This window comes from Synchytrium microbalum, assembly GCF_006535985.1.
Source record: "Synchytrium microbalum strain JEL517 chromosome Unknown SmJEL517_scf0008, whole genome shotgun sequence".
NCBI lineage: Eukaryota > Fungi > Chytridiomycota > Chytridiomycetes > Synchytriales > Synchytriaceae > Synchytrium > Synchytrium microbalum.
The window spans coordinates 366,450-393,129 of record NW_022158357.1 but is presented as its reverse complement, the minus strand read 5'-3'; the positions used below and the strand labels follow the sequence as shown (position 1 = coordinate 393,129).

The following is a 26,680-nucleotide window of genomic DNA, read 5'->3' as shown; positions in this document are numbered from 1 at the left end:
TCATTATAAATGGTGGAAAGATTTGTATGTAGAAGGGGGAGACGAGGTGTGTGTGAATGTGGGTGATAGTGCTCATTATAATACAGACGAGGATATGGACAAAGTGTGTGTGCTTGTTATTTATTCAAGTTTGTCGAGAAAGTCCAGTCGATTCAGTATCAGAGTTTTGCTAGAGGTGAAGAGAATCAGAAACTGTGTTTAATGAGCGGGAAAAAATCCTTCAACTGCAGATGGTTGATAACCTTACTTTGTCTCTTGTATTTCACCAGCTAGAAACACTTCATCGAGAATTGCATACACCTCGAATATGGAAGACAAGCGTAAGTTCAGATATTCAGCAGCAAACATCTTTCCATAACTGCAAATACCTTGTAGAAATTAAACACTAGATCCAATTCACAAACATTCTTAAAGAATGAATCCAGCACTTCAACAAAGAAATGAATGGCCTCCAAATACGCCAACTCGTTATCATTCGTATCAACGCAAAAGCAAAAGAAGAGTCCTGCGTATCTCCTATACACGATCTTGTAATTCCTGAACTATCAAAAGAAAGGGATGTTTCAATTTTTCGAATCTTTAGATGCCACGGTAAAGATTGATAAAGGGGACAAACCTCAACGAAATTAGACTGATGTTTCTGATCCCTAGCAGCAATTAATTTATGGACTTCGGCTTTCAGTTTCAGCTTCTCGTCGTCCTCGAATGGCATATACCACTTTGAGAGTCGTGTCTTGCCTTGTCGGTTTTGGACTAGGATGAAGCGGATCTAGGAGGAGAAAAACCTGTTAATACTTGTGAATATGAACGCTCTGTATGCATACGGTGTCCCTTACCATCTTGGTCCTTGTCTTGTCACCAAAGGTTGCAGGCAAGGCGTTTGGTAGTGTGAGTAAGCAAGAAAGGCCTTACGCGTTACATTCAAACTGTTGAATTCTTTATGCGGCTATGTTACTTTTATATACACGTGGTCATTATTATTAGCTAGAGCATCACGTACAACCTCCATCACAGCTAATGTCTTCTCTTCCTGATATCGACCTGTAGCGATCTGTGCACCCACGGGCAGCTGATCAAACGCGTTAGGTAGATAGTGCTTGAGTGCAAGCTGCTCAAGCATATTGTGTTGCTCATTTCCGTGTGAGATCACGTCCAAAGACGATCTTACTCGAGTTACTGGTACGTCTCCGACAGTGAAATCTAATAGAGAATATAATCTGAGAGAGGTCGTGTCAGCTTGCTTGAATTGTTCGTGCGATCCTTAATTCGAATTTCTCCTTTTTTGCCCTTAAATAAAGAAGCCTTACACGTGAACTTACGCAGAGTAGAATCCAGCAAACGAAAGTTTCGACGAGCTTCCAAGAAGAAAACCGGGCAAGACATGCGTCGGTGCTATAATGGCATCGAGTTTACTTCTCTGCATGGCCTCCCCAAAGCTTTGTTGATATTCCAGTAGACGCCCATGAACCTTCCATAGCTCTGTGACGTTGATGCTCATCATTGCAGTGAATAGCGATGCGAAGCCTTGTTGCTTCCGTATATTGAGCAAGTACCATGCCATGAGTGATTTGACAAAGTTGGGGATTTTGGCAAAGGATATGAGTGATGAGATTGTTGGATCCAGAGGTTGTCCACCGTTCAGAGCTGGTAATCCGAATAGTATGAGCTCATAGGCAGATCAAACAGGATCATGTCTAAAATAGTGTACCTGAAACTGATTTAAACCCGTCCGCACTATTGGGAAAAAGGTTGAGTCAATACATTAGAGAGATTGAACTCGCAATGAATACGTAACGCGAGTAGTTGGTAGTAGATATGTACAGCCTCCAACACGTTTGGAACCTTGAATTCAACGACACTGTGTCCTTGTCGTCGTAACGAATCCACAATCTCTAGCACCGCTCTGCTACATGGTGGGCTTGCCTTCACAAACCCATCAGACAAATAAAACCCAAACGTGAGTTTCTTTGGCAGCTGTTCATGACTAGATTTCCACGGTATCGGTACAAAGCTTGGATCATAACAATCATATGAAGGCAAGGTTTCCAAACGCTGGATGACGGCCTTCATGGTGTATCGTATAGATTCAATGCTATTGGACATGCATCCTAGAGAGGCTTTGGGTATAATGCCAGGTATAGGCTGTCGTATTCCGACAGTGGGCAATCGGCCACTTGATGGTCGCAGACTATACACACCACAAAACGATGCAGGCATTGAAATAGAGCCATTCAGATCCATTGCGAAGCCTATAGGAGCACCTCTTGATGCGATGAGAGCTGCCATGCCTCTGTTGTGTTGAAATGCGAGTCAGTGAGGTACGTTAAAACACGGTACCCAACCTTTGCAAACATACCCGCAACTACCACCACTACTCATCCTCGCATCATCTGGGTGCGTAGTAGCTCCATACACAGGATTCTGAGTCTCGAGCGACATAAAACCGTGTCCAACATTAGTCTTGCAAGATGTAACAGCACCCAATTCCTCCAGAATCCGGGCTACATAAGCATGAGATCTGGCAGGTTGGTGAGATTCCAGATTATCAAAGCCCATGGTGGAATCAGTGTCCTTGTACTCCACATTCTAACAAATCAGGAAATTGGAGCCGAGGTTTGAAGCAGAGGTCTTTGACAAGACGTTGTTTACCTCCTCTATGGCAATTGGCACTCCATGAAGAGCTCCTGACCGTGTTCCAGTCCGTTTAAACGACGCATCAAGTCCTCTTGCCGCGTCAAGTGCTTTAGGAAGCCAATGTTCGGTGACGCAGTGCGTTCTCTATACAATAGAAGGAAATGAGAACCTCCAACAACAATGAATTTCATGTAGATCACAGTCTTACTTCATGAGCATCTAGCATTCGTACACTAAACACCCTCAAAACATCCTCGGCAAGCCAATCGTTCTTCAAAGTGACTCTTGAGACAAGCTCTGCGACATTTGATGATGCAATAGCGGAAATAATCTCTAGTGGTAGTGGCAAGGGAACAGGTAGGAAATCGTATGGGTCCAAAGGATCCAAAGTCCCTATATCCATGATTTGGTGTTGCTGCTTCGCAAACATTCAGCGCAATCAATACAACCATCAAATACTCAGCTTTCCAACCATTCATTTTTACAATTTACAATCATAGTCCGTATGATCTTTAGAGATATACAAGCAAATGTCCAAAATGTTCAATGAGGATTATGCCTTCAACTCCAGTTTAGCTTGTCCAACAGCCCATATCGCCAACGTTATTTCTTCATCATCACCGCCTTTTTCAGCTTGCTCTAAATGTACTTCAGCCTTATGCAAAGCAATCTGTTTCACAATTTGAATCTTCCATGCCTCATAGTCAGCCCATTGTTTCGTTTCATACAGTGGGCGATGATCATCATCAACCTACGATATAGCATTTGATATTTGTGAAAATCTAGAAATCAATAAGGGTAACCATGGACTTACAAATGAGTGCCAACCACAATATGAGGGCAATTCCACCTTCTTCCTCTTCACAGTCTTGACTTGAGCAGCTGATTTAGGAGTTGCTTTAGCCTTCCTCTCTGTTTTCTTGCGATTGGTTGGAGTAGCAGCTTCGGGTTCATCACGCACAACTATGACAGTATCAGTTGATTTGGCGGTCTTCACACGTTTTTTGGGTGGAGTACGTGGTTCTTCTGTGTCATTATCATCACCTCCATCACTATCATCATCATTTGCTGCTTTACGTGTTCGTTTACGTGATGTAGTAGCGGGAGTATTCTTTGTAGCGCTCCTAGTACTTGACTTTCCTCTAGTTACAGGCTTTGTGGATTCGGATGTGGTATCAATGACTGGTGCTCTTCCCATTTCAACTACGACAACTTCCTCATCGTTATCATCTGCCACGTTATGTTCTCGCTTCGTTTCAGCCAAGAATGTGCCAAATGTCGTCTTGATCCATAGTATACGTGCCTCCACTACATGGACTTGGCAAAAGTAGTCTTTACAAATATTGCTCTTTAGCTTCGAGCTTGGATTTTCCTAAGAAAACATCACAAAGTGAGTGTAGAGTTCAATTGCGAAGTACTTTACAATAACATACACCACAAGCTTCAAGAGCAGCCAAGAAGACAGCAGCCATTTCAACACCTCTATCAACACCTCCAGCATTCCTCCTTTCCACTAATTCAAGTAACTCCTCGATGGCTTGCGAAGCGCCAGTCTGACATCCATATTTCACTAACGCTGCAGAGATAGGAGGACAGTAATCGATATTCAGTTGTCTGCAAAGGTTGACAAAAGTCTGCTCATATTTGGAAGCTAGACCAGATTTCGCTTTTGCCATCTTTACGTCGAATGGGATTGTTGATCTGGTGTGTACGTGTAGATGGTTAAGATGCATGATACAATATGTATGCGTTGCACTCATGAAAATGTCTGATACATACTGTAGACAAATAGCATGTAAACATAGATATTCCAGAGCACTCGAGTTCTTTGACTTGAATGCAACGTGAGTAGCCTTTCTGTATAGTTCCTTGGCTTTGTCAGCTAGTTTGTCGGTAATCTCCGACATGTTCAAGTTGTTCAGTGCTGCATTTATCGCAGACTCTTCCTCCTTCATCCCCATCATCCTTCCAGCGTATATTTGGTTTGGTTTGTTGAAAGATGTATTTAGTATGGAGTCGTTGGCGGGACAGACGCGTTTTCAAGAGTGTAGAATCGATGTTGATTACATTCATCATCTATAGGACGCGAAATTAGAAGCCGTTCGTTGAACCTTGAAGAGTTTCCATGTCTCAAAACACCAAAACAAAGAGCGTCCAGTAGGTCATGACAGAGGCAACCAGCTCAGACGGTGCTGCAGACGATCGCAAGCAAGCCTTCCAAATAGATGATCTAGTCCATTTAGAAGACATGTAAGTACTGTAATTGATAAAGCTTAACGAGAACAAAAAAAATGGACATTGTATTCCTTGGATACCCTCTGTAGGTTTGAAGAACTGGGTCGTGACGATGGCATCCAGGACGGCATCAAGGACGGCCAGCACGAAGGCCGCGTCGCAGGCCTCGAACAAGGATTTGAAATGGGTCGTGAAGTTGGATTTTATAAATCTGGTGCAACACTTTGGATTCATCTGATTGATAGGAGGCCTGATTCTTATCCAAAGAGGTACCCGAATTGTTTGATCGTCAAGTTGCCCACGGGTCTGACGTGTGCTTCTTGTTACAGGTTGACAAAAGTACTACAAGGCATTGTAGAATTATGTGATGCATTCCCAACTGAGAATACACCCGATGCTGAATGGAAAGAGATACTGGAACGTATACGCGCTAGATGGAGGATGGCTACTCAGCTGCTGGGGTTGGGTGGTGTTCAACAATATGACGAGAGGCTTGCTAGTCGTCCAAGAATGAACTATTAAAGTTGAGCCTACCAAAGTATCATTTTAGGCACCTTCATCACATGGACGCTAGTAGAATTTACAAGCAGGACAGATGTGTCGTGTTTGAGATGTCATGGAACATATTGTTATTGAGCATACTGTTGTTTTTTACCCACGTGTTAATAAATCACCATCGATAAATTAAGACTGTCTCTTTATAGCACTAATACAACACTATCACACTATTATGACTTTGGTGATTTACCAGGCAACGGTTTACTTGGTATTCTGGTTGGTGATGGGTTGTTTTCCCTGGTTGGACTACCACTGGATACAGCAGCTTGTGGAAGTTTCTTTATAGTCGGTGATTTCGGCCCTTCACCAGCAGGAGGTTTACTCACACCCTCCAACTTTAAACCATCTCCAGCTTTACTACTCTTCTTTGACGTAGCAGCGTTTGACTCGTTCCCACCATCAGCAGGATCTGTTCTCCCATCACCTACGTTAGGTCGTGGTGGACCTTTAGCGATCCCATTATCCAGTTTCTGCTTGACACTCTCAAGATCCGGCTCAGCCTCCTCTTCGTTATCCTCAATTGTGGTGAGCGTCTTTATTGGTCCTACTGGACGAACATGAGGTGCTTCTCCGATATCATCTTTAGCTTCTTGCAAGTCGCTTTCAAACTGTGAGGAAAAGAAGGGACTTTACTAAGGTGTCAAAACAAGTCACACAACTAGCTCGACCATACCTTCCCAATTCGATTCTTTTCACGCGCCACTTGCTGCCGCATCGACTCAACCTGACTCGCAAACTCACTCCCATCCATTCTAGACATCTTGACATGCAGAGTCCTGTATTTACCCATCTCAACAGACAGTTCATGTGTCTGGCTCGACAATTCATCAATCTCGGTTTGCACAGCTTGCAGAACATTCGCTTCTGCGACTAGCTGAGATGATAGCTTGTCGGCAAAACTGGCTGCAGCGTGATTCTGAACAAGATTATCTCGTTCAAGTTCGATTTGTGCTAGTTTGCTACGGCAGGTCAGGTACTCGTTCTTTTTTGATGCGAGAAGATCCTTCATTTCCTAGTGTTGGAGAAACATGGTGATATTCAGTAATTCATGCGTTTGTGTTGGCTTGTTCGGAGACTTACACGAAGTTCTGAGAACTTGGATAACAAACGATCCTCCATAGATGACGAGAGTTCGGCGACTAGTGCAGACCATGGCGGTTCCATGAACGTTTGTCTCGTGTTGTGGTTTATGAAGTACACTCCAACCTGTTCGTCAAGTGCTACACAGCAAAAAAATCCAAGTCAGATTTACTGAATGCTCGTCCCTTGGCACTAAAGTTGAAATTACCTTCTTCCCACCCATATGGTAACTAAAATGCAAAGAAGGTGAGTGATCTTTCCCTAGCTTTCTGGGCTCTAATGAAAGCGCCATACCTCTCCCTGTACAATCTCATCTATGGACCACTTCCTGAAACCCACTGTCCTCGGATCAACCCAGCTAACAATCAAACAAAAGGTCATTGTGCATCTTCTTAAAAGCTTCGGAATCCAAAAAAATGGGTTTACGTTGTCGTCTTGCCACTAATACACGAAAAGGATAGATTAGTACAAGATCACCAGAATTTCCGGTTCTTTACAACGTGGATCTATCATATTCAGCCTCATTCCACTAGTTCCTCGCTTTCTCTCTCCTCTGTTCAACACACGAATCCCAACTCTCGATGTTCTCCATATTTTTGCATCTAATGGACATCTCGAACTGCAGAAACTTTCCGACACTCAGTCCACTTACTGAATAAAGTACGATCTCCCATCTTTACTGACGGACTTGTGATAATCGGCTGGTAATGGACCAAGAGCATCTTCAGACTCGATTCTCCAATTTATCGAGATCGTGTCCCAAGTCGCCCTTGGATTGGGTCCTTCTGATGAGATTGCCGAGTTTGCGGACGGAGGCTCCCTGTACGCAGGACCATCTGGAAGCCTCTGTTTCTTTTGTGAAGGCATCGCTCGTTTTGACATTAGCTGACAAGGAGAGGAAACAATAACGGACCTGACGTACCAGATTGGTACCATACTCGAAGCAAAAAGTACAGCAATGAAAGAAAAAGTTTATTTGGTGATTGTGCTTGGACAGAGTGTATTGAATAACTATTTACTATTATAATGGGGCTGACGATGAAGAAGCAACACTCGTAGTGTTGAACTTTCCACCCAACTTTCCTGTGAGCTCGGGATTGTAGGACCATCTTCCTTCACTCAATCCTGCTGTAGTATCAGTCAAGAGGACCTCTCTTCGACTTGATACATAGACGGTTTTGTCCAAGACCTAATTTGGGAGGAGAGCATTAATATGAGCGATTTTGGATAAACTAACAACACGGGCTTTCATATACTATGATACGATGAACAGTACTCGCCTGTTGTTTGAGCTCGGCAATCTTTTCAGGTTCTATAGGCTTTTCTAATAATTCTGATAGTTGTTCGACAGCCATTTCCAAGTCCTTTTGATTGTCTTCAAAGATTTCGGTGGTGTTGTTGCGTGCTAAATAATATGCAAAACAGTATGTCCACTTGAGTGTCATTCGACAAACAACGAGGACATCGACGGCCTTGCGTAGGAATTGCACTTCAATCCAGGACAGTTCAGAGCTCTTTTGCATCTCTTCCATCTTTCGTTCCGTCCTTTCATAAAAGTCCTTGTCGAGTTTGGCAGATTGATCATGGTTGGCAAATCGATTGTAGTACTATTGTGGGACAATTCGAGAGTGGGATTGAGATGGTTTGATTGATGAAGACAGAGAAAATAGTGAAGACAACGTCGAAAGTACTATTCCAACTTGTCCTCGTAGAACGTCAAATTTGAAAACAGTTCAACACTTACAAACAGATATCGTTCCAAGGCTTGCCTCGACTTGGCTTGTGAATCCCGAGCATCAATGGATTGTTTCTCATCAAATCTGTTGCAATTATACCATTGCGTACCGTGATCTTGCCATGGACCCATGCATACCCAACAAAACCTAGTTGAAATATAAACGTTAGAATGTGATGAGGAGTGACGAAGAAGGATAATATGATCAGCAAATGACGAGGCCATACTCATGTTTGCATCGCTTGCATGCTAAAACAAGAAGATATCAGTCAGAGTCAGACATTGATTGACGAAGCAAAAAATAAAAAACCATCCAGTTCGTCTAATGACATCAACAATGTGTTCAGCTTACTCATATGGTTGCATCCACCATTCTTCTCGATAGTAGAGTTGCACTTTGTACATTCCTTCGTGTTTGCAGAAATCCAGTTTGCAGTTTCCGAGTCATCTTCACACTTCTTATTCCATAGTTTGACAAGAGCACAGATACATGGTTGATGATCAGGTAGTCCACAGCCAAAGCAGAAGCGGTGTGTACAGGTACATTGGACAGATGGTACTACTTCGGTGAGTTGGTTTTGAGGGATGTGGCATTCTACGGCATATTCACAGTTGGGAGAAGGACACCATTTGAGGAATTCGTTATCATCTACATATGTTCGCATCAAAAGTTCACGGTAGCGAGTATATACTTGGGGTTTGACGACCATTTCGACAGTCTTTTCATCGACAATGAGTTTACATGATGTGGCCATACATTGGATGCGACGAGATTCACCTTCTTCACAAATCTTTTGAGTGAGATATTGTTCGTAGCAATCGCGACAGAATCGATGGTTGCAAGATAAGGCTAGCGTTTGCAGGCCGTCCTCGTCGTTGCAACACACGTCACAGACAAAGCCTTTTAGTGGGATGTATCTGGGTTGCTTTGTCGAGTCGAGGATGACACCAGCGGCAGCAGATATGGCTACGGGGTTGTCCATGTACTTTTCCATGAGCTTATCTTTATTCCATTTAAAGTAGCGTAGTAGTGTAGCAGCATGTTGGTCGGCACAACCTAGGATTCCGGCGACGAGAGATATTTCCTTTTGCTGAGTCTTTTCGATGGCAGCTCGTGAGTGGGTAGTGTATTCGACTTCGTATGGTTTAGTTTGGTCCTTTTCAGAGACGACAGGTTGGAAGGACATTTCCATTTCAGGATAGTCTTCATCGTCGTCATCACTAGCATTATCATCCATTCCCTCGTCAGACCTTACATCAGGATCACTGTTAGTCTCCTCCATGTCCTGGTCGCTCTAGCACATCAAGAGTTTTGATATTAGGTGTCGAATAGTCATGTGTTTGATGAAGTGCGCAAATGTTGGTTTGATAGTTAAGGAAGGAGTGGAATATGACAGCAAATACCTCTTCGTCTTCACCCATGAAGATATCGTCTTCCTCCTCTAAATCGCTCACTGAGAGATTTAGTCAGTTGTCTGAAACGATGGCAAGATTGAATACGAGGGAGACGATGATGGACGTACTGATCGATAGATGGGCTTGAACGACAAGGTAGAGCGTTTTATACACAGTGCTGTTCGTTTGTATCAAATATAACCAGAACTGGTGTCTCACCTCCTCAAGTTGGTGCCAGCGAGATTGCTGTGTAGTTGTTCCTGAGCAGCGGACGAGTGTTTGAAAGCAGTTTGCTGTTGCGATCCAATTAATTCTTTATCGTAACCCGTTGCAATGTTCACGACTCCTGCACAGTGCGTTTCTAAGCAAGAGCACCAAACGTGACTGAACCATGCACTGATTAGCCCCCAGAGTGATGTATATAAGCGGACATTCAATATGTCAATGTCAAACACCATAAAAAGATCAGCTTCCGTTAAGATTATAATAATTCGCATTCTTTAAAAACTGTCATTCCCGTCAATCACAATTTTCTCCAGTCCCAATTCCGTCGTCCGTCACCGACATAACAGCACAGAGGCAACCAACATCTAGCACATATCAAGCATAAGGACAACCAGCATTCACATCACAGTCATAACAACAAGCAACTAACCGAAGGAAGGCATAGTTTTATTAGTCTCATCCCCATCCTTTTCGTCATCACACAAGTCGACACGAAATCGACTCGAAAAACACTTCCGGAGCATAGTACACACAGGAGGATTAGTAGTATCACAACTTTAAAAAGTATTCTCAATATCATATCACCCTATTATGGACGGTATAACACCTCCTCCTCAACTTGAATCAATTGACATCAAACCCACGTTTGCTGAAAACACGGTATTACCGGTACTGAATCAAGAAGACGAAACAGATGATGGCTTTTTCGACGACCCAACGGACGTAATTCCAGTAGTCGTCGTTGAAAGTACGAAGGCCGGAGTCGCTTCCGATGTATCCCATGACTCGGCTGTACTATCACACGTCTTGGCTGTAGACTCGAACGAATTGTATGAGGATGATGCGATGCAAGAGCTACCCTGTGTAGTGCTGCAATATGGATCGTCCTATTATCCCTGTTTTGCGTCGTTGCCGGGCTCTCCACCTCCGTCTTCACCTTCAAATCCCACTTCTGGTGTCGCATCTAGTAATAGCATAGCTCGACAAGATAGAAGTGATGATGTTTTATACGCTGGAGGCTATGACTCGGCCACGGATCTTAATTTGTTTGATTCTCAACTAACCTTCTTCGTAGCTGCTTTAAAGCATTCATTCAACATTTCAAATGATGTGACGCTAGATGTCCCCCAATTGCATCTCTCGATCCCGATGGTATGTAGTCTTCTGCCGATGCTGTCACCCCTTTGGTTTTGCTGCGAATATCAACTTGACTAACTCCTCACTTCTCCCCTAATTCCAGGCGAGTTATAATTCTGATCTCTCCGTGTCCAAATTGTACGATTATCATTCTTGTTTAAACAAGTCACATTCACCACTCCACGTAGTGCTCACCGAGGTAAGGGATGAACATTTGCGCACGTTGCTCTAATGTTTGCTAACGCGTCATATCCTCGTTAGCACACTTCGTGCTTAGAAAAGCAACTAAACTTTCTTGAGAATTTGTATATATCATCAGTCCATCATGATGAAGAGCAAGCCAACCAAGAACAAAATGTGATGGTAGGAGATGCTGATGAAGTTGAGCAAGACTATGAGGAAGAACTAACCACTGGTGAGCGCACTGAGCCATCGCATGCTCCTTTCCCCGACTCGTTGTCGATTTGTCGTACTAATCAAGCTATCGCACCTTTTTTAGACGAGACTACATTACCGTCAGACGTCGACTTAAAACCAAACTCCACTCACCGAAACCAAATAGAAGATTCCGAATCAGTAGTGTACATCTCAGCGTTAGATGATGACACGCTGATCGACTACGATGACGATGATGACACCCCAGCTGTCCCAAACACCAATGCAGAAAGCACTTCAAGAGTTGGATTAAAACATGGTTTGGATCAAGATGAAGATAACATTAGCGAAGTCACACTCAAAGAAGACCAAGGTAAATGGTGCTTTGCTCTCCAAATGACTTCGCAAAGGTGAACTAACTGCTTACATTCGTCAATATAGGTAACAAGAAACAACGTGTCGGTTGAACGTGTTGATACTTCTGAATGCATGCACGCGTACTGTAAATCTTGGCCCATGTTGCAATTATTGTCGAAAAAGTTGAGGGTTGAGAGGGAAGGAAAAAAATGTGCATGTTTTCGGAGTAGTTCATTCCACAGTTTTTCAGTTTCGTGTATTCAACAATACTTTTTATTAATGTATCATATCTTCAAGCATTTAAAGGCGGTTCATTGGGTTTGGATGTCATCGTTGTGGACGATCCCATGTGAGAGCTAATGGCGACGACGATGTCAAAAGGTCTGCTAAAGTCGGTGACATCTCTTGGAAGCACTCTAATGTTACAGATTTCAGTCTAGTGTATCTTTCAATCAGCATATTCAAGCCGTATTCAGTTATTGCATCAGCAGGACAAAGATGGAGAACCGACAAGTCATCGAATCCGGATGAGATCAACCATTTGATGAAGGTGTCATCGAATACAAAGCCTGGCTTGATGAACCTTGCTATATCACCAAGATTTGTACCTCCCAACCATACTCCTGGAGCAGACCCGAACCTAGAAATGTGAGGTTTGTTGTGAGCAAACCAACCCCACCGACGCTGACCTAAATGCAACGAAACAAGACATCACTATTACCCAGCATAAGGCGCTCTTCCTTGAGCTCTCACAGAAAGCCTCTTCAGACCCCGTGGAAGCGAGGCTGGTACAGCGTTTCCAATATCGTTATTCCACCATCCGGTTTCCTTCATTCCTGGACCATCAACTATTACAGACAGCTCTTGTAGAGATGAGCACGTCTCTAGAATAGTCTTGAACTGATCTATCTGTAGTGCCGGAGATCCTAACGCCTGTTTGTTTAACCCATTGCCTGGTACGCCGAATTTGACAAGTACCAACGTAGTTAATAGTGGGTGACGAGTGACGGTGGCTACTATGGAAGCTGGACTGAGTCCTCGTGATGGTATTACTACTTCTAGATGTCGTAGCGAGGGCACACGGATTGCCTCAAGTGAAAAATCAGAGACTGACGGGCAGTCACGGAGTTTTAGGATTTTGAGCTTTTGGCACTTTGTGCTCATATTCTGGAGCAGTTCAACCATAGTCTATAGATGCATCGGTGAGCAAGATGATCGAAGGTAGACATAAGAAACGTGTGACACACATACTTGTCCACCAAAAGCACGAAATCCCGACACCTCCAGACTTTCAAGATTGGCCATGTTTGCCAAAGCCGAGAGCTGTAGCTCTGGCTGATTCTTTCCTCCATTGAATTGAGCAGCAAAACCAGACAACAATACCTCGTGTGGCAAGTCGACCTTCAACTCCACAACGTTGGTGCATTTCGACGTGATTAGCTCCAAAAATGAGCTTCCTAGGCGAATATCGTCCAGCCATATCCGTTTGACGAGGGTTCCTGCGCGTGGTAAGGGTGTTGGTTATGTGGTCCCACATTGTGATGCAATTACAACAAGGTTGTCACCGTAGTTCGTATATGGGTTGGTAGACGAGAGACAGTCCTTCTGAAATGCAGCGACGTTTCGATCATTCAGCCGAACAAGTTCGTAGATGGTAGGAACCAGTAGCTCAAACCAGATCTTGTTAACTCGCAACGACTCCTTGCGATCCTTTGCGGAGAGGTAGTTGAATATTATACTCCAGAGCTCAATCAATAGACCATTGACACGTTGAGGCTGGTTCATGGCGTTCATATTGCTCGTTGTATAGCTGGGTTTCAATAGTATCAACTGACACGATACACATGTTGGTAGTCCACAAGAGCAATCGAAATTGAATAGGGAACTACCGATGAGTGTCGAGGCTGTGTATATATATGACGATCTCTCGATCGAAGCCATCTTGGATCTATCCACGTATCATGTATCCCCCTCTGGAGCAGTCTTTACCGTCGAAACAACGAATCTATCGTCATCAGCCCCAATTTCTAATGAAACAGCTGATAAAAAGGGATCACCATTGAAAACTCTGGCATTGTCACGAGATGTCCCCTCTCAGCAATATCCTAAGTCGAGTAGTGTGGAAATTGAATCACATCTCGTTGGCAAGACCAAGCAGTTGAGCTCGCTGGTCACGAGCAAGCACATCGACGCCCTGAAAACAATAATATTATTGAGGAATGCCTATACGCAGAACACCTATCTTACTGCTCGGCTTACGGGAGACCAGTTGCTAGAACGTGCCACGCTGGTAATGACGCTGAATGTCTCTTGTTTTGGCTTTCGCTAGTAAACAAGACAGATATGCATATTGAACCAACTAATTCGCTTCATTTCAAAGACGAATACAGCTATGGAATGTGCGAGGTGGCCACTGCCCTCCGATCTTGAAGCACTTGGAGACGCGATAGCAGAAGACGGCACCGTGACAATCAAGTCGCTAGATCGTACAGCAACACTTGCATTATCATCACACCGACGAACTTTTGTCGTTCAGTACCCTGCCGCTGTGGACGATCCTGATGAACGAGCTGCTAGAATACGAGCAGCGAGTCGATCTACAGGTGATGCCGACGACAGTTATGCACGATTCAAATATGTATATACATCCGTACAACAACGATTTGTGACTTCGAGTCCACCTGAATGTTGGAAGTATCCATTGTGGCTTGCAATGACGCTTGCTGGAGGTTCGTCTTACTGTTGCTTTGTCTCGCAATCTCCAATCCAATAACTCATGACTCTTATGAACCAGGTGACGTATCACATCTACTCCCATTACCAAAGCCTCCAACACCTTCGACTCGTCACATATCAATACCTCTCCCAGCTTCCAATCAAAACATCTCACCATCCAATATATCAAACTCAACATTCTATCCATCACACGCACATAATCATGATCCATCCAATCCGAAAACTATACGTTGTATATGGACTCCCATCGCTCTCTACGTATCCGACTCGACACGCTTCTTGAAATCTCAACAGGACGAAGATGAAGAAGATGGATTGTATGCGATAATACATGCTGATGGTGCCTTCTTCCAAAGTAGTGGTGGATTTAGGTTTCTGACGTTATTCACCACAGAAAGACGTGGAGATGCTCGTGCTGGAAATGAGCATGATTGTGAAATGTATCCAGTGGAAAATAGTCCACAAAGCGTGCACAATTCTATCACTGGTCGTAGGTGAGTGTACTTGTTTTTGGCTCGAGAATTCGGATTTGAAACGGTCGACACAGTACAATCGCCTCGGTTTCTGTATGTTGATCCACCTTTCTAATATCACGTTAGGTATCCATTCAAGACGATCGTCGATGAATTACTACGATTATATACAAACCTCCACTTGTCATTATCAACTCAATCCGCGGGATCATCTCGCTCACCAACTCCGATAACAGCATCAACATCACCCACACCATACTCTTCACAACTAATAGTAGAAATCACCATACCCGAAGCAGGGAAATTCACAGCGTACTCTGATCATCGTATAATAGTGAATTTCAATGATCGTACAATTCTGGAATTAGATGCTGGAGGTCAATTTGCACACATTTTGGATACTTTTGGCGAAAAGGTTGATGTACGAGTCCTAAACCCATTGTCTTGGGCAAAGTATACTCGACCAGCTATACAATTTAGGAGATGGGCTTTGAGTAATGATAATGAACGACGAGCAATCAAGAATGAAAGGCAAGAGGTTGTGAGTAAGCTGAAGAGAGCTTTGGGAAGAAGTCAGTATTATCTCATTCAGCAAGGTCAGTTAGTTGTATTGTGCTTCAATGTTGCCTAAGCGCTCGCCACAATCGATTAATTTGTCAACACGTTTGCTCATCACAGATCCGACATTGCTGAGACCTGCATTCAGCCCACCATCTCCGGCCCTCGAGGCCACAGACGAGATGACACGAGGAATCAAAAATCTCACGATTGATAACATCCTCCATTCTGTACAGACAAGGAATAGTGAATTTCTTGGCGCAGTAGCTCCCAAATAAATTATAAACGTAGGTTGTGTAGGTTTCCCCCTTTTTGGGTAGAAACAGTGTAGAACCAAGAGTAGTCTTTCCATAGTATAATACAACAGTGTTTATTGGATTGATTTCGACTTTTTAAAAAACGGGTATGGTTTCAAATACGATTCTAGGTAGCTTTGTTTCGTTTCAAATATAAGAACAGCACAACTTTTTTCAGGAGAATGAATAGCAATAACAATTCTTCTCAATACGTCACCATGTTTATTTGGGTTGAAACGACTTCTTTTGAGCAAACTGTTTGCTACTACTCTATAGTTATGCCTGAACTACTTCTTCATCGACGTCATCTAGTGCGTTAGGTTGTCCAGTGGTGTCTTCTTCTTGCGCTTTTGTCTCACCAGCAGTCACTTTCTCAGATGATTCTTCAGTCTTCTTCTGTGAGACGTATGATGGTCGATATTGCTAAGCAAGGAGATGGTTTTGGTGAGTACTTTGCATGAGAGAATTTTTGATGGTTTTTTTTGTCTATGAAGACTTACAGTGCTTCCACGACCCTTGATTTGACGCCCCTTCTCATCAGCTCGTTCTCCATCTCGCATGTAAGACATTGTTCCGCCACCACCACCTCTATTCTGATATCCACGATCACCTCGAGCATCATCATAGGCTCGATGATAAGGGCTGCCACGATTATCACCTCCTCGGAAATCACGATCATCATCTCGTCTTCGATCATCACGGAAATCTCGTGGTGAGCGTGAATCATTGTCATATTTTCGGTCTTGTGGATTTCGACGCCCTGAAAATAAAATCGGTCATATACTTTCAACCCATAATCAGCGACGATTAATGCCACAACATACAGTCATGATGACCATACAAGGGTTTCAGGAACTCTTCAGGAATATCAAGACTTGGTTTTCCAGCTCGTTCATTTTTCTTGTCACCATTATCTCGTTTCTCCTTTTTAGGCTTGATAATTGCACCTTCTTCACTATCATCGTCAGTTTCGGAATGATGTCTCTTCTTGTGCTGTTTGGAGAATTGTTTTGAGCTTATTGGATTGTGGCAGTTCAACAAAATAACTGGCTTGAAAGCTGGTCATACCTTTTTGGAAGATTTCTTCTTCTTCTTGTCACCATCATCGGAGCTGTTGGAATCACTTTCAGATGATGAATCGCGACGTTTCTTGATCTTTTTATCACTCTTCTTGTCTTCGTCATCTTGTTTGGTGGATTCTAGTAAGATAAGAGACAGAGCAATTGCGTGAGCGATGCGTGTCTCCAAATGGCTTATAAATATGGGTAATTTGCATTACATACTCTTCCTTTCAAGTTCACCACAATGAGCGATAACGACCATTTCCAAAGGCTTGTCATTTTTGGCAGGCAGATTTTCAATTGTCTTGACAACATCTTGTCCAGTCACCACTCGACCTTTTGGGAGAAATCTGGTAAAGGGTCTACAAGGCGACGAAAACCGCAAATGAGTTGTACCGAAGACAACGTGCTTGTTGTCGAGATGTGGCGTGGCAGCAGTAGTAATGAAGAATTGAGAGCCGTTTGTTGCAGGACCCCGGTTGGCCATGGATAGTAGATATGGTTCATTGTGACGCCTTTTAAAGTTCTCGTCTTCAAAAGTTGAGCCTGTGTTTGGTTGCATAGATATGGTCAGATATAATAGAGGAAACCGTATAGACTTGTCGTGTCAGATTTGCTTCTATTATTCCTCACCAAAGATGGATTCTCCTAATGCCCGATAAAAAGGGAAATCATTCCCGAGCTTGTGAGCAAAACACCAAAAACTTGGATGCGTATTCGATGCTAATTTTCTGGCTCCAGCCAGATCGTGTGTAATCGCACAATCGAGAGTAATCGTTTTGCTAACCTCCTGTTCCGTCACCCTTGGTGTAGTCTCCACCTAAATTAGTAGGGGGGATTGCCAGGTCATCAACACAATGTTGCAAGCTCACAGATCACATGAAGACATACATACCTTGTATCATGAATGATGGTATGACACGATGAAAGGTACTGCCTTTATAATGCCTTGGTATTCCATCTCGAGTAGAGCCTGTGGAAAGAAAATGCAAAGAGCTCATTTAGCGATCTGCTCGGTCTTGTGACAAGTGAGACAGGCACGGCACCTTTCTCTCCAGTACAAAGGGCTCGGAAGTTTTCTGCCGTTTTGGGAGTAGAGTCTGCAAAGAGTTCGAATACGATTCTACAGGATGTTTGGTCAATACGTGAAATGGGGTTGATGTTGATTTGAAGCCTGCAGTACCTTCCAGCTAAGGAAGCAGGGGAAAAAGGAGACGGTAAGTCCAAATGATAGTAAAACTAAACTAGAATGGCTCTACACAATGTTTAGAGGCAACAATTCACGTCGGTCCATCCCACTTTGCAAACAACAAAGGAGCTTAATTCGCATACCTTTCTCTGTACCGATTTCAATATCAAAGAATGTCCTAGGATTGCTCATGACTCAACAACACGTCACAATTCTAACTGGAAACGTATCGAATTAGCTTCCGTCTTCCTTTTTCCAAACATTCAAGCGTTTGAAGCAGAGAGTGAACAAGACGATACAAAGATGGCAACCAAACGAAGCGTGTATGCTGACAGGGACTCAGTACCATCCAGTCCAACTACTACAACAGGAAATGAACCAATACCATCACGTCCAATCATCCCAACGTACGCTCACTAGTCAAGCCTCGCATTCTGAAGACTTGCTCTCTAATTATTACTTGAATATAGGAAAACTGTGCTCAAGCTACTCTTCTTTTCAATTGCTATATTCGTCATTCCTGTTGCAACCTACTTTTACACGCTACATCAAATATTCGATGGTACATTAGTAGCTTCTATTACCGCACACTTGCAGAGCTAACTTTTGCATATCGTAGGGAACTTGACATATGCTGCCATCAGTGCTGTGGTCGTGGTGAATGTGATACTCATTGCTTTTGTCATAGTCGCATTCATGGAGGATGCGGAATATGACAAACCACCCAAGCTCAAGAAGAGCGAATAAGCAGCTCCTACTGGGTTATTTATTATGAGAGCTCTCTTGTTATTACTTGATCTCAAAGTTGCATCATGTCTCGCATGTTCGAAAAATTGCTGTGATATCACGATGAATATAGCTTCAATACCCCTTTCAGAAACAAAATCATTTGCATTTGATTCGATAGATCTTCACTATGCTCTCACAACGCGAAAGCTCCAGTCACGCAGCTTGCAGCGTGCGTCTTCAGCAACTGTACTTACTGATAGCTACTTCGCAACACCTTCCAGCCATTATGCTCTACCCAAGTATGGAAGCAGAAGAGGCTCCGCAAGTCTCACTGGCTCCCAGCCCCGCTAAATCAGCGCCATCTCCATCAAAGAAGCCAGTTACGAAGAAACCACGACGAACTACTCCAGTACGACACGATCCATCGAATACTGACGCTGCCGAGGCATCTCAATCATCGTCTTCACCTCTCAAAAAGAGGCCGTAAGTCATGCTTTCATGCTTAAGATTTACCGACCGTATGGCTGGCATTGTTGAACATCAATCAACTGACATGTCGTCTTTGCTAGCTTACCATGGCAGAATCGTCCAGATCCAGCCAACTATCCATTGCTCAAGTATACAGATGATGTAAAGCCTCCTACATTGAAGTACTGCAAGACGGTTGAGCATGCTGAAGCTGTTTTAGCACAAATGGAGTACGTAAGAACTTTGACAATCAACGCCTTCGTTCACACTTTGCTGAGGAGAATGGATTTGAGCCCTTCATAATCGATTTCTTGTTCTTTATATTTGTCTGCATCGTCTTTTTTCTCCGGCATTTACTTGCTTGAGATGGTCCAAGTCCCGCAACCTTTATACACGTGCTAACAAGTTCACACCACAAAACCCCACCTAGAAACTCTTCTGTAGTTGGATTTGATATCGAATGGAAGGTCTTATTTAAGACGGGAACCGAACCAAGACCGACAAGTCTTGTCCAAGTCTGTAATGAAAACATTGTCGCCCTCCTCCACATTCACCACATGAACGGTAACAGTAAAGCTCGAATACTGCATGTAGTTCATAGAATTTCTCTTAACGCAACTTCAAAACAAACAGGCCTACCTAAATGCCTGCGAGATCTGATTGAATCTGAGGCAATCGTCAAGACGGGGGTGAATATTCGTGGTGATGCCCAAAAGCTGGACAAAAACTTTAATGTCAAGATGAACTCTTGGTGTGAGTTGTCTGATTTAGCGAAAGCTGTAATTCCTGATAAGATGGGTCCTGGTATGGCATCGCTGCAGGCTTTGGTTGGATGCTGGTGAGTGCCAGATCAGTAAACGTAAAGAATCGTTTCCTAACTCAAGACTTCTTGCTACTAGCTTCTCCAAGTCGTTGTCAAAGGGCACGGTTCGTACATCAGATTGGGAAGCTGTGCACTTGTCTGATGAGCAGATTCGATACGCCGCCAACGATGCCTATGCCTGTATGGTGTTGCACAAACACTTGATGGAACAACGATCTCGAATAGAAGATTACGAGACCAAGATACTAATTAAACTATGGAATCTGGTGGACTATGAACGGGAACGTGATGCTAAACTACGTGCTGATGAGAAGGCTAAGGCTGATGCCGTAGAAGAAACTGGTGTGCATGCAGTGCAAGATGTCAATAAGCCAGAGGTGGCAGAGGTACGAAATTCAAATGCGGTGGACGATGTAGTGGAACCAGAGGTTGCAGTGGTGAATGCAGTGGAAGATGTAATTGAGCCAGAAGTTGCAGAGATACGAAAATCGAACGATGACATATCCGCATTGCTGAATGGTATAGATTTCGATGATGGCTTCAGCCCAGACTCGTGAATGACGCGCTCTCACATATTATTTTTTACTGGAGTGTTTGTAAAACTGGTGCATATAAGTATATATTATATTATCTATAAGCTAAAGGACCTATAAGAGCTGACAATCACGTATATGACCCGAATATCGTGTTTTGGTGCTCTGGTGCATTGTGTTACATCAACGGTGCGAACCTCAGAACTAACACATTCTAAGAATTAAGAAGGAAACGATGTCTACAGATTTGTCGATTTCAAACCTCTTTAGTGTCAAGCACAAAGTCGCTGTGGTATGTAGAGCCTAAAGTTGATAATTTCAAGCACAATTTCTAAATCCATGTTTTCGTTTCGTTTAGGTCACTGGAGGCGAGCTCTCTTGCGTTTTGAACATTGCATTCACCTCTAAAACTGAATATCGAGTGTAGGTGGCCAAGGGTTGGGACGAATGATGGCCCTTGGGCTAGTGAAAAACGGATGCAAAGTGTACATTGCTTCGAGAAAGGAATCCGTTCTCAAAACAACGTGCAAGGAGCTGAATGAAATTGGACCTGGAACGTGCGAGTATATTGTAGCTGGTGAGGTCACATATTCTGTTTGTTTTTTGCGCCGGTTGACGTCACGGTCTAACGTTTAAAGCGTAAATTTCTCCAGACTTGGTCAGTAAAGCAGCTTGCTATGCATTATATGAAGAGGTCAAGAAGAAAGAGTCCAAAGTACATATCTTGATCAACAAGTACGTGAAACGTTTGGAGTTTTACTTTAGAACACAGAACACTTACGAATCGTCGTTTTTGTTTCTAGCACCGGGGTGACGTGGGGCGGGACTATGGAAGACTTCCCTGAAGAGAATGGCTGGAATAAAGTCATGTCTTTGAACGTCAAGGCTCCGTACTATTTAACAGTGGCCTTCCTACCCCTCCTTGAAGCTGCTGCCGTCAGAGCAGTTGATCCAGCAAGAGTGATTATGATCTCGTCTGTTGGTGGATTTGATCCAAAAGCTGGCCAGGAGATGCACCCTGCTGTAAGAAGTTGTTGGTTTGACGCTGATTGGAATGCAGAAAATGAACGACCATCATTAAATTAGGGAATCTGGTCATACGGAGCATCGAAAGCTGCTTTAAATCACCTTACAAGAATCATGGCCGTGACGCTTGCCAAGCGATCGATAACAGTCAAGTAAGTTCTTACTTGTCAAAATCGCAACAACAGCTTGTGTAAACTTGACCGAAATCACTTAGTGCCGTCGCACCCGCAACCTTCCCATCTGGAATGACTGCATATCAGCTAGTTGGAGCAAAAAATCCTGAAATAGCACCTAATCAGCCAATGGGGAGAATTGGAAAAGTAGAAGATATGGCCGCAGTAGCATTATTCTTATCTTCAAAGGCCTCTGCTCATATTACCGGCATCATCATTCCATTGTCTGGTGGTCAAGAATTGGGCATGTTGAGAGCTCCAAAGCCTTTTGAGCCAACTGCTTCATTGTAGTAGTTGAAATATTGAACCTTGTTATGAAGTACTACGTGGCTTTTTGGTCGTAAGCGAGACCTTGCGAGACTACAGGTTCGGTATGCGATTTTTCTTGATTTTATTGTTCTCATACTGTATTGCGGTATTGTTGTCGGTATTTGCGTCAGTCGTTCTCCCACTTAGCTATTATAATGCAAACATACGATGAGCAACTTTGAGCACCAAGTGGCAGGACACGATCAAATAGTATACGTCGAAGCTGGCAAACTAGCCAAACCATGCTCCTCCATCGAAGTACAATTCTACGAACAAGCCCAAAACACCAAACTCAAAGCTTGGATGCCTAAATACTTTGGCACTATTCCGTATCAGTCTCCCAACGAATCGACTCAGCATAAGCCACATGAATTTACTAGATATGTCGTGCTTGAAAACCTCGTTGAGCCTTATATAAAGCCATGCATTGCTGACATCAAAGTTGGAACGAGATTATATGGAGAGGATGCTACATCTGCCAAGAAGGAACGGATGGAGTATCAGGCTCAAAATACTACTTCTGGAAGTACCGGGCTGCGAATTTGTGGCATCAAGGTATCAGTTGTTGTCGTGTTGTTTTCTTGCAAATCAACATTTTGATAGGAGACTTTGACAGGTTTACGATGAAACTCTTGGAAATTTCACATCGCATGACAAATCTCTGGGTCGGTCATTAACGCCAGACACGATAATAGATGGTCTGCGAGTGTTTTTGCCTACAAAAGTATATTCTTCAGTGTTGGACGTCTTGCTGGCAAGCTTGAGAGCCATAAGACAAGACCTGTCTGAATCAACAGCTCGAATATATGCATCATCCGTATTGCTGCTATATGAAGGGTCCACAGATCATCAAATGGGGCCTAGAGTCCGCTTGATTGATTTTGCTCATGCTCACTTTGAACCTGAAGGTGCTGGACCAGATCAAGGGGCGCTGTTTGGACTTGATAATTTATGTAGGCTCATAGAAAAACTGATTCAGGAACGTAGATAGGGAAATGTAAAACCTTTGTATACAGCAAAAGAAGTAATTTATCTATTTATCGAGGCCTTTAACACACAAGAAAGATATTCAGCACATAGAGATCAATACACAAAGACATACCAACAAATATACACGTTCTGCGTTACAGCATGATGATATTGCATTCATTCTTCAATGCCATTTGTGGCAGCAGAAGTAAGCATATTCCAGCGAGACAACAAACGAGATACAAGGCCAAAGGCTCGATCAGCAAGAAGCTCAACTTCTTCATTTTGACGAGCATGTGTATAATTGGGAACAATTCCAAGACCATCATGCCAGGCTTCAGCATCTTTCAAGATCCAAGATAACCCATCAGCAGAGACTGATAATTGAGCCAATTCACGAGTATCATGACGACCCATACACTTGATGGCACGATCGATGACAAGGCTCATACCCTGTTCCACGACAAAGATTTCGATGAGGCGGCCAAGTAACGATTTATCACAAACCAATTTCGAAAGTATCGTTCCAGAATTGATTTGGCTGCATGAATACAAGACAATTTTCATATTGGATTCCTTTTCCAACTATAACAGATATTTAGAACGTTTGTATTGAATCACCAGGAATCGTGTTTGAAAAGGGATTTCCAAACAGAGGCACTCGACCGGATGACTCCGGAACCACCATAGAAGCAAAACTTGACGAATTCTGATTCACGTAACATACCATGCTGAGACAAATGATCGAGTCCTCCTTGAGCACCTTCCTGACACCTGCAGAGATTGCGTCCAGCGATGTGTTTGTCACGACGGTTTCAAACACAGACTCATAGGCCAGATACTTGACTTGGGAACTATCTTTCGAAATCATTCTAAAGGTAATCCACCCAGCAGATTCCTTTCCAGATTGTTGAGCGATCTTGAGTTCATCCTCATCACCAACTCGTTCAGTGCTTTTGAATTGAGCGATGTAGTTGGAGAGCATAAATTTGCTTTGATCTGTAGTTTGCATGGTTGATATGATTGTTTTCTAGGTAGATGGCGGTATAATTTAATAAAGTGAAGGACGAGAAATCGTAAATCGTGTGATTAGGCAAAGCTCGAAGACGAGGTGCGGCAAATGTTACTTGATTGAATAGTTACAACGTTGTTCTTACCTGTATTCTAGGCAAAGTGCAGAGTGCTAAAACTGGTACTATAGTTTGTTTGTAGTTATTGATTTTTTCGATTGTTCTTAAAATTGTGAAATTTGGAGGTTGTGGACATACAACAAAACGGTAACAAATAGTGAAAATTTTGGTGCTAGGCCTTCTTCGCGCAACAATTTGTAAAGTTTGTAAAGGACCAGCCCGCGTTGGACGAGTTACAACATGCAACAGCGAATAATGTCACTATCTCAAATTTCACGTAAGGGGCATGTTGCGATAAAACATTAAGTGTCCCAAACCCATAGCAAATGATAGTACTTTATTACTCTGAACTTCAACGACAAAACATACGCAATATTATTGATTGCAGTTCAGACCGTCTCCATATAGCGTTTGATCTCCCAATCGGTCACAGCTCCCTCCCAAAGTCTCCATTCTGATATACGCGTACCTCCAAAATGATCGATGAATTCATCTCCCATGACTTCTCGCGCGATAGATCCCTCCTTCATCATAACATCGGTTGCATCCTTCAAGTTCTTGGGTAGACGACCACCACGTTTTGCATCAGGCAACGATTCGGAGGCATCACCAGCAGGTGGAAATGGTAGCTCTAGTTGCTTTTTCACACCACGTAGCCCGCTTGCTAAAGCAGCAGCTAATGCGAGATATGCATTGCAATCAGCACCTGTCGTTTTTCGAGACTAGTTAATATTCATCGCATTGTTATATGAAATAAGACAGTGTTCGCACGTACCTCCAATTCTGAGTTCCAATCGAGTAGTTCCAGGACCTCCCGATGGGGGACCAATGAGCCTCACGGACGTGATTCTATTTTCGAATCCATATGTTGCAGTAACAGGCGCCCAAAAGCCTTCAGTAAACCTCTTGTAACTATAATGTAAAGGCAAATGAATGCGTCAGTTTGCTGAGTGATTTACACCAATCAATTTTCGAAGCGAGTTACACGAACCAAACCATACCTGTTTACAGTCGGAGCAAGACATGGCATAATAGAAGGGATTCCTTCCAACAGTCCTGCTAAAAAGTGCTTCATAATAGGGCTGATTCGGCTCATTCCAGTCTTGTCATCCATGTGGTCCTTCCAATCTGGAGCGACAAACTTGTTTTCTCCTGTATGTATATCGGCCAGCGATATATGGATATGACCAGAGCAGCCTGGCTGGTCTGCAAATGGTTTTGCCATAAAAGATGGGATGATGCTATGTTTCAGAGATATTTGCTTTACTGCTGTTTTAAACAAGTGTGCTCGATCGGCCAGCAAGAGAGCCTCAGAGTATTGTATGGCTGCTTCATAGACACCTGGGCCTACACGAATAAATTGAAGATTGTGAGCGTTGCCTTGCCCAGCATGTAGACTCGATTCAGATATTACCAGTTTCAGTGTGCCATCCTTCTATCGGAATATCATACTCGGCAAGCTTATCATATACCTCATAGAACCAGTCCTGAACCAGCGTAGGCCGCAGAAATGAGTATCCAAACATTCCTGGATCCAAACTTTGCAGTTTGACGCCTTGTTTATCTTCGAGAGAGTCGGGCGTTTCTGGTCACGAGCACTGAGTTATTTCTTGTTCGTTCTTGGCAATGAATGGAACGATACCTTTGAAACAAAAGAACTCGTACTCCATCCCACACATAGGTTTAAGTCCTAGTTGTGCGAATTCGGCAATGACACGTTTAAGCTGAATAAAACGTTGGATATCAGCAAAGTTTTGGATTCATCTCGATGAAAACGCACCTGTCCTCTCGGACATTGTGGAAGTGGTAGGCCTGTCGTTGGTGAATGGAAGTCGACTAAAAAGTGTGGCACATTATTCTCCCAAGGAACTCTTCTCATGGTATTCACATCGACCTTTGCGATAACATCTTGGAAGCCTAAGGTTTAAATCGTTTACAATCGTTTACAATCGCCCAAGAATTCCGTGATAAGTACACATTCTGTGATAAGCAGTCAGACAACGTACCTCCTTCAGCGTTCGAAACTGCATTCGTGCCCGCATCATATACACGATCCAGTATATCCCAACCGAAAATCACGTCACAAAAGCCTAGTAAGTTTGCGACGGGAGTCAGTTTCCACGTACGAGATGTATTGTATTTGATGTGTGTGATGTGTGATCGTGAAGGTAACGACAGCAAATAGATTGAGGCGAAAAGAGTTTGCAGTATATATCGTGCCAACAAGTGCGTTACAACTCGAAACTTTATCAAGAATGAGCAGCAAGGCTTGAAACACCAGCTTACCAAAACCGCCGTCAAGACTCTTGAGAAACTTGTCCTTGATCACAATTTTTCCTCTAGTAGTACCATCAATATCGGCTCCGCTAAGCTTAATCCTCTTATCCTCGGCCAGGAGTTCTTTAAAATCCATTATCGTAGTGGCTATTGACTTTCAAGCAAGGTTAAAGAGATTGCAGGCTCTCGCATCAAGGAA

At 43.3% G+C, this 26,680-nt stretch overlaps 8 protein-coding genes across 8 annotated transcripts; 4 read left to right on the top strand and 4 right to left on the bottom strand.

Moving 5' to 3' along the window:
- Positions 1-120: 120 nt before the first annotated feature.
- Positions 121-3,037, bottom strand: SmJEL517_g02129 (glutaminyl-tRNA synthase (glutamine-hydrolysing); the record flags this gene model as incomplete). Its single annotated transcript, XM_031168057.1, has 11 exons — positions 121-169; positions 248-300; positions 369-542; positions 617-769; positions 956-1,217; positions 1,320-1,644; positions 1,709-1,734; positions 1,796-2,290; positions 2,357-2,586; positions 2,650-2,778; positions 2,843-3,037. 11 exons carry the CDS (start codon positions 3,035-3,037, stop codon positions 121-123), a joined length of 2,091 nt encoding a protein of 696 aa, XP_031025904.1.
- Positions 3,038-4,798: 1,761 nt separating this feature from the next.
- On the top strand, positions 4,799-5,391 carry SmJEL517_g02128 (uncharacterized protein; the record flags this gene model as incomplete). The annotated part of the gene is made up of 3 exons (XM_031168056.1): positions 4,799-4,884; positions 4,959-5,138; positions 5,199-5,391. 3 exons carry the CDS (start codon positions 4,799-4,801, stop codon positions 5,389-5,391), a joined length of 459 nt encoding a protein of 152 aa, XP_031025903.1.
- Positions 5,392-7,528: 2,137 nt separating this feature from the next.
- SmJEL517_g02127 (uncharacterized protein) lies at positions 7,529-9,525 on the bottom strand (the record flags this gene model as incomplete). The annotated part of the gene is made up of 5 exons (XM_031168055.1): positions 7,529-7,696; positions 7,764-8,114; positions 8,252-8,390; positions 8,470-8,491; positions 8,595-9,525. 5 exons carry the CDS (start codon positions 9,523-9,525, stop codon positions 7,529-7,531), a joined length of 1,611 nt encoding a protein of 536 aa, XP_031025910.1.
- Positions 9,526-13,622: 4,097 nt separating this feature from the next.
- SmJEL517_g02126 (uncharacterized protein) lies at positions 13,623-15,776 on the top strand (the record flags this gene model as incomplete). Its single annotated transcript, XM_031168054.1, has 5 exons — positions 13,623-14,021; positions 14,112-14,460; positions 14,526-14,961; positions 15,067-15,536; positions 15,619-15,776. The coding sequence occupies 5 exons, from the start codon at positions 13,623-13,625 to the stop codon at positions 15,774-15,776; spliced, it is 1,812 nt and encodes a 603-aa protein (XP_031025909.1).
- Positions 15,777-16,070: 294 nt separating this feature from the next.
- Positions 16,071-18,236, bottom strand: SmJEL517_g02125 (uncharacterized protein; the record flags this gene model as incomplete). Its single annotated transcript, XM_031168053.1, has 12 exons — positions 16,071-16,217; positions 16,295-16,554; positions 16,619-16,787; positions 16,863-16,993; positions 17,078-17,191; positions 17,252-17,401; positions 17,489-17,503; positions 17,643-17,675; positions 17,751-17,828; positions 17,902-17,978; positions 18,039-18,045; positions 18,188-18,236. The coding sequence occupies 12 exons, from the start codon at positions 18,234-18,236 to the stop codon at positions 16,071-16,073; spliced, it is 1,230 nt and encodes a 409-aa protein (XP_031025912.1).
- Positions 18,237-21,047: 2,811 nt separating this feature from the next.
- On the top strand, positions 21,048-22,087 carry SmJEL517_g02124 (uncharacterized protein; the record flags this gene model as incomplete). The annotated part of the gene is made up of 5 exons (XM_031168052.1): positions 21,048-21,174; positions 21,251-21,332; positions 21,401-21,620; positions 21,684-21,775; positions 21,838-22,087. 5 exons carry the CDS (start codon positions 21,048-21,050, stop codon positions 22,085-22,087), a joined length of 771 nt encoding a protein of 256 aa, XP_031025911.1.
- A 186-nt stretch (positions 22,088-22,273) lies between these two features.
- On the top strand, positions 22,274-23,096 carry SmJEL517_g02123 (uncharacterized protein; the record flags this gene model as incomplete). Its single annotated transcript, XM_031168051.1, has 2 exons — positions 22,274-22,660; positions 22,722-23,096. 2 exons carry the CDS (start codon positions 22,274-22,276, stop codon positions 23,094-23,096), a joined length of 762 nt encoding a protein of 253 aa, XP_031025906.1.
- Positions 23,097-23,251: 155 nt separating this feature from the next.
- Positions 23,252-26,617, bottom strand: GLN1 (glutamine synthetase; the record flags this gene model as incomplete). Its single annotated transcript, XM_031168050.1, has 11 exons — positions 23,252-23,659; positions 23,802-24,104; positions 24,232-24,269; positions 24,674-24,910; positions 24,980-25,116; positions 25,206-25,551; positions 25,619-25,789; positions 25,847-25,928; positions 25,985-26,121; positions 26,211-26,294; positions 26,491-26,617. The coding sequence occupies 11 exons, from the start codon at positions 26,615-26,617 to the stop codon at positions 23,252-23,254; spliced, it is 2,070 nt and encodes a 689-aa protein (XP_031025905.1).
- Between the last annotated feature and the right edge of the window lie 63 nt (positions 26,618-26,680).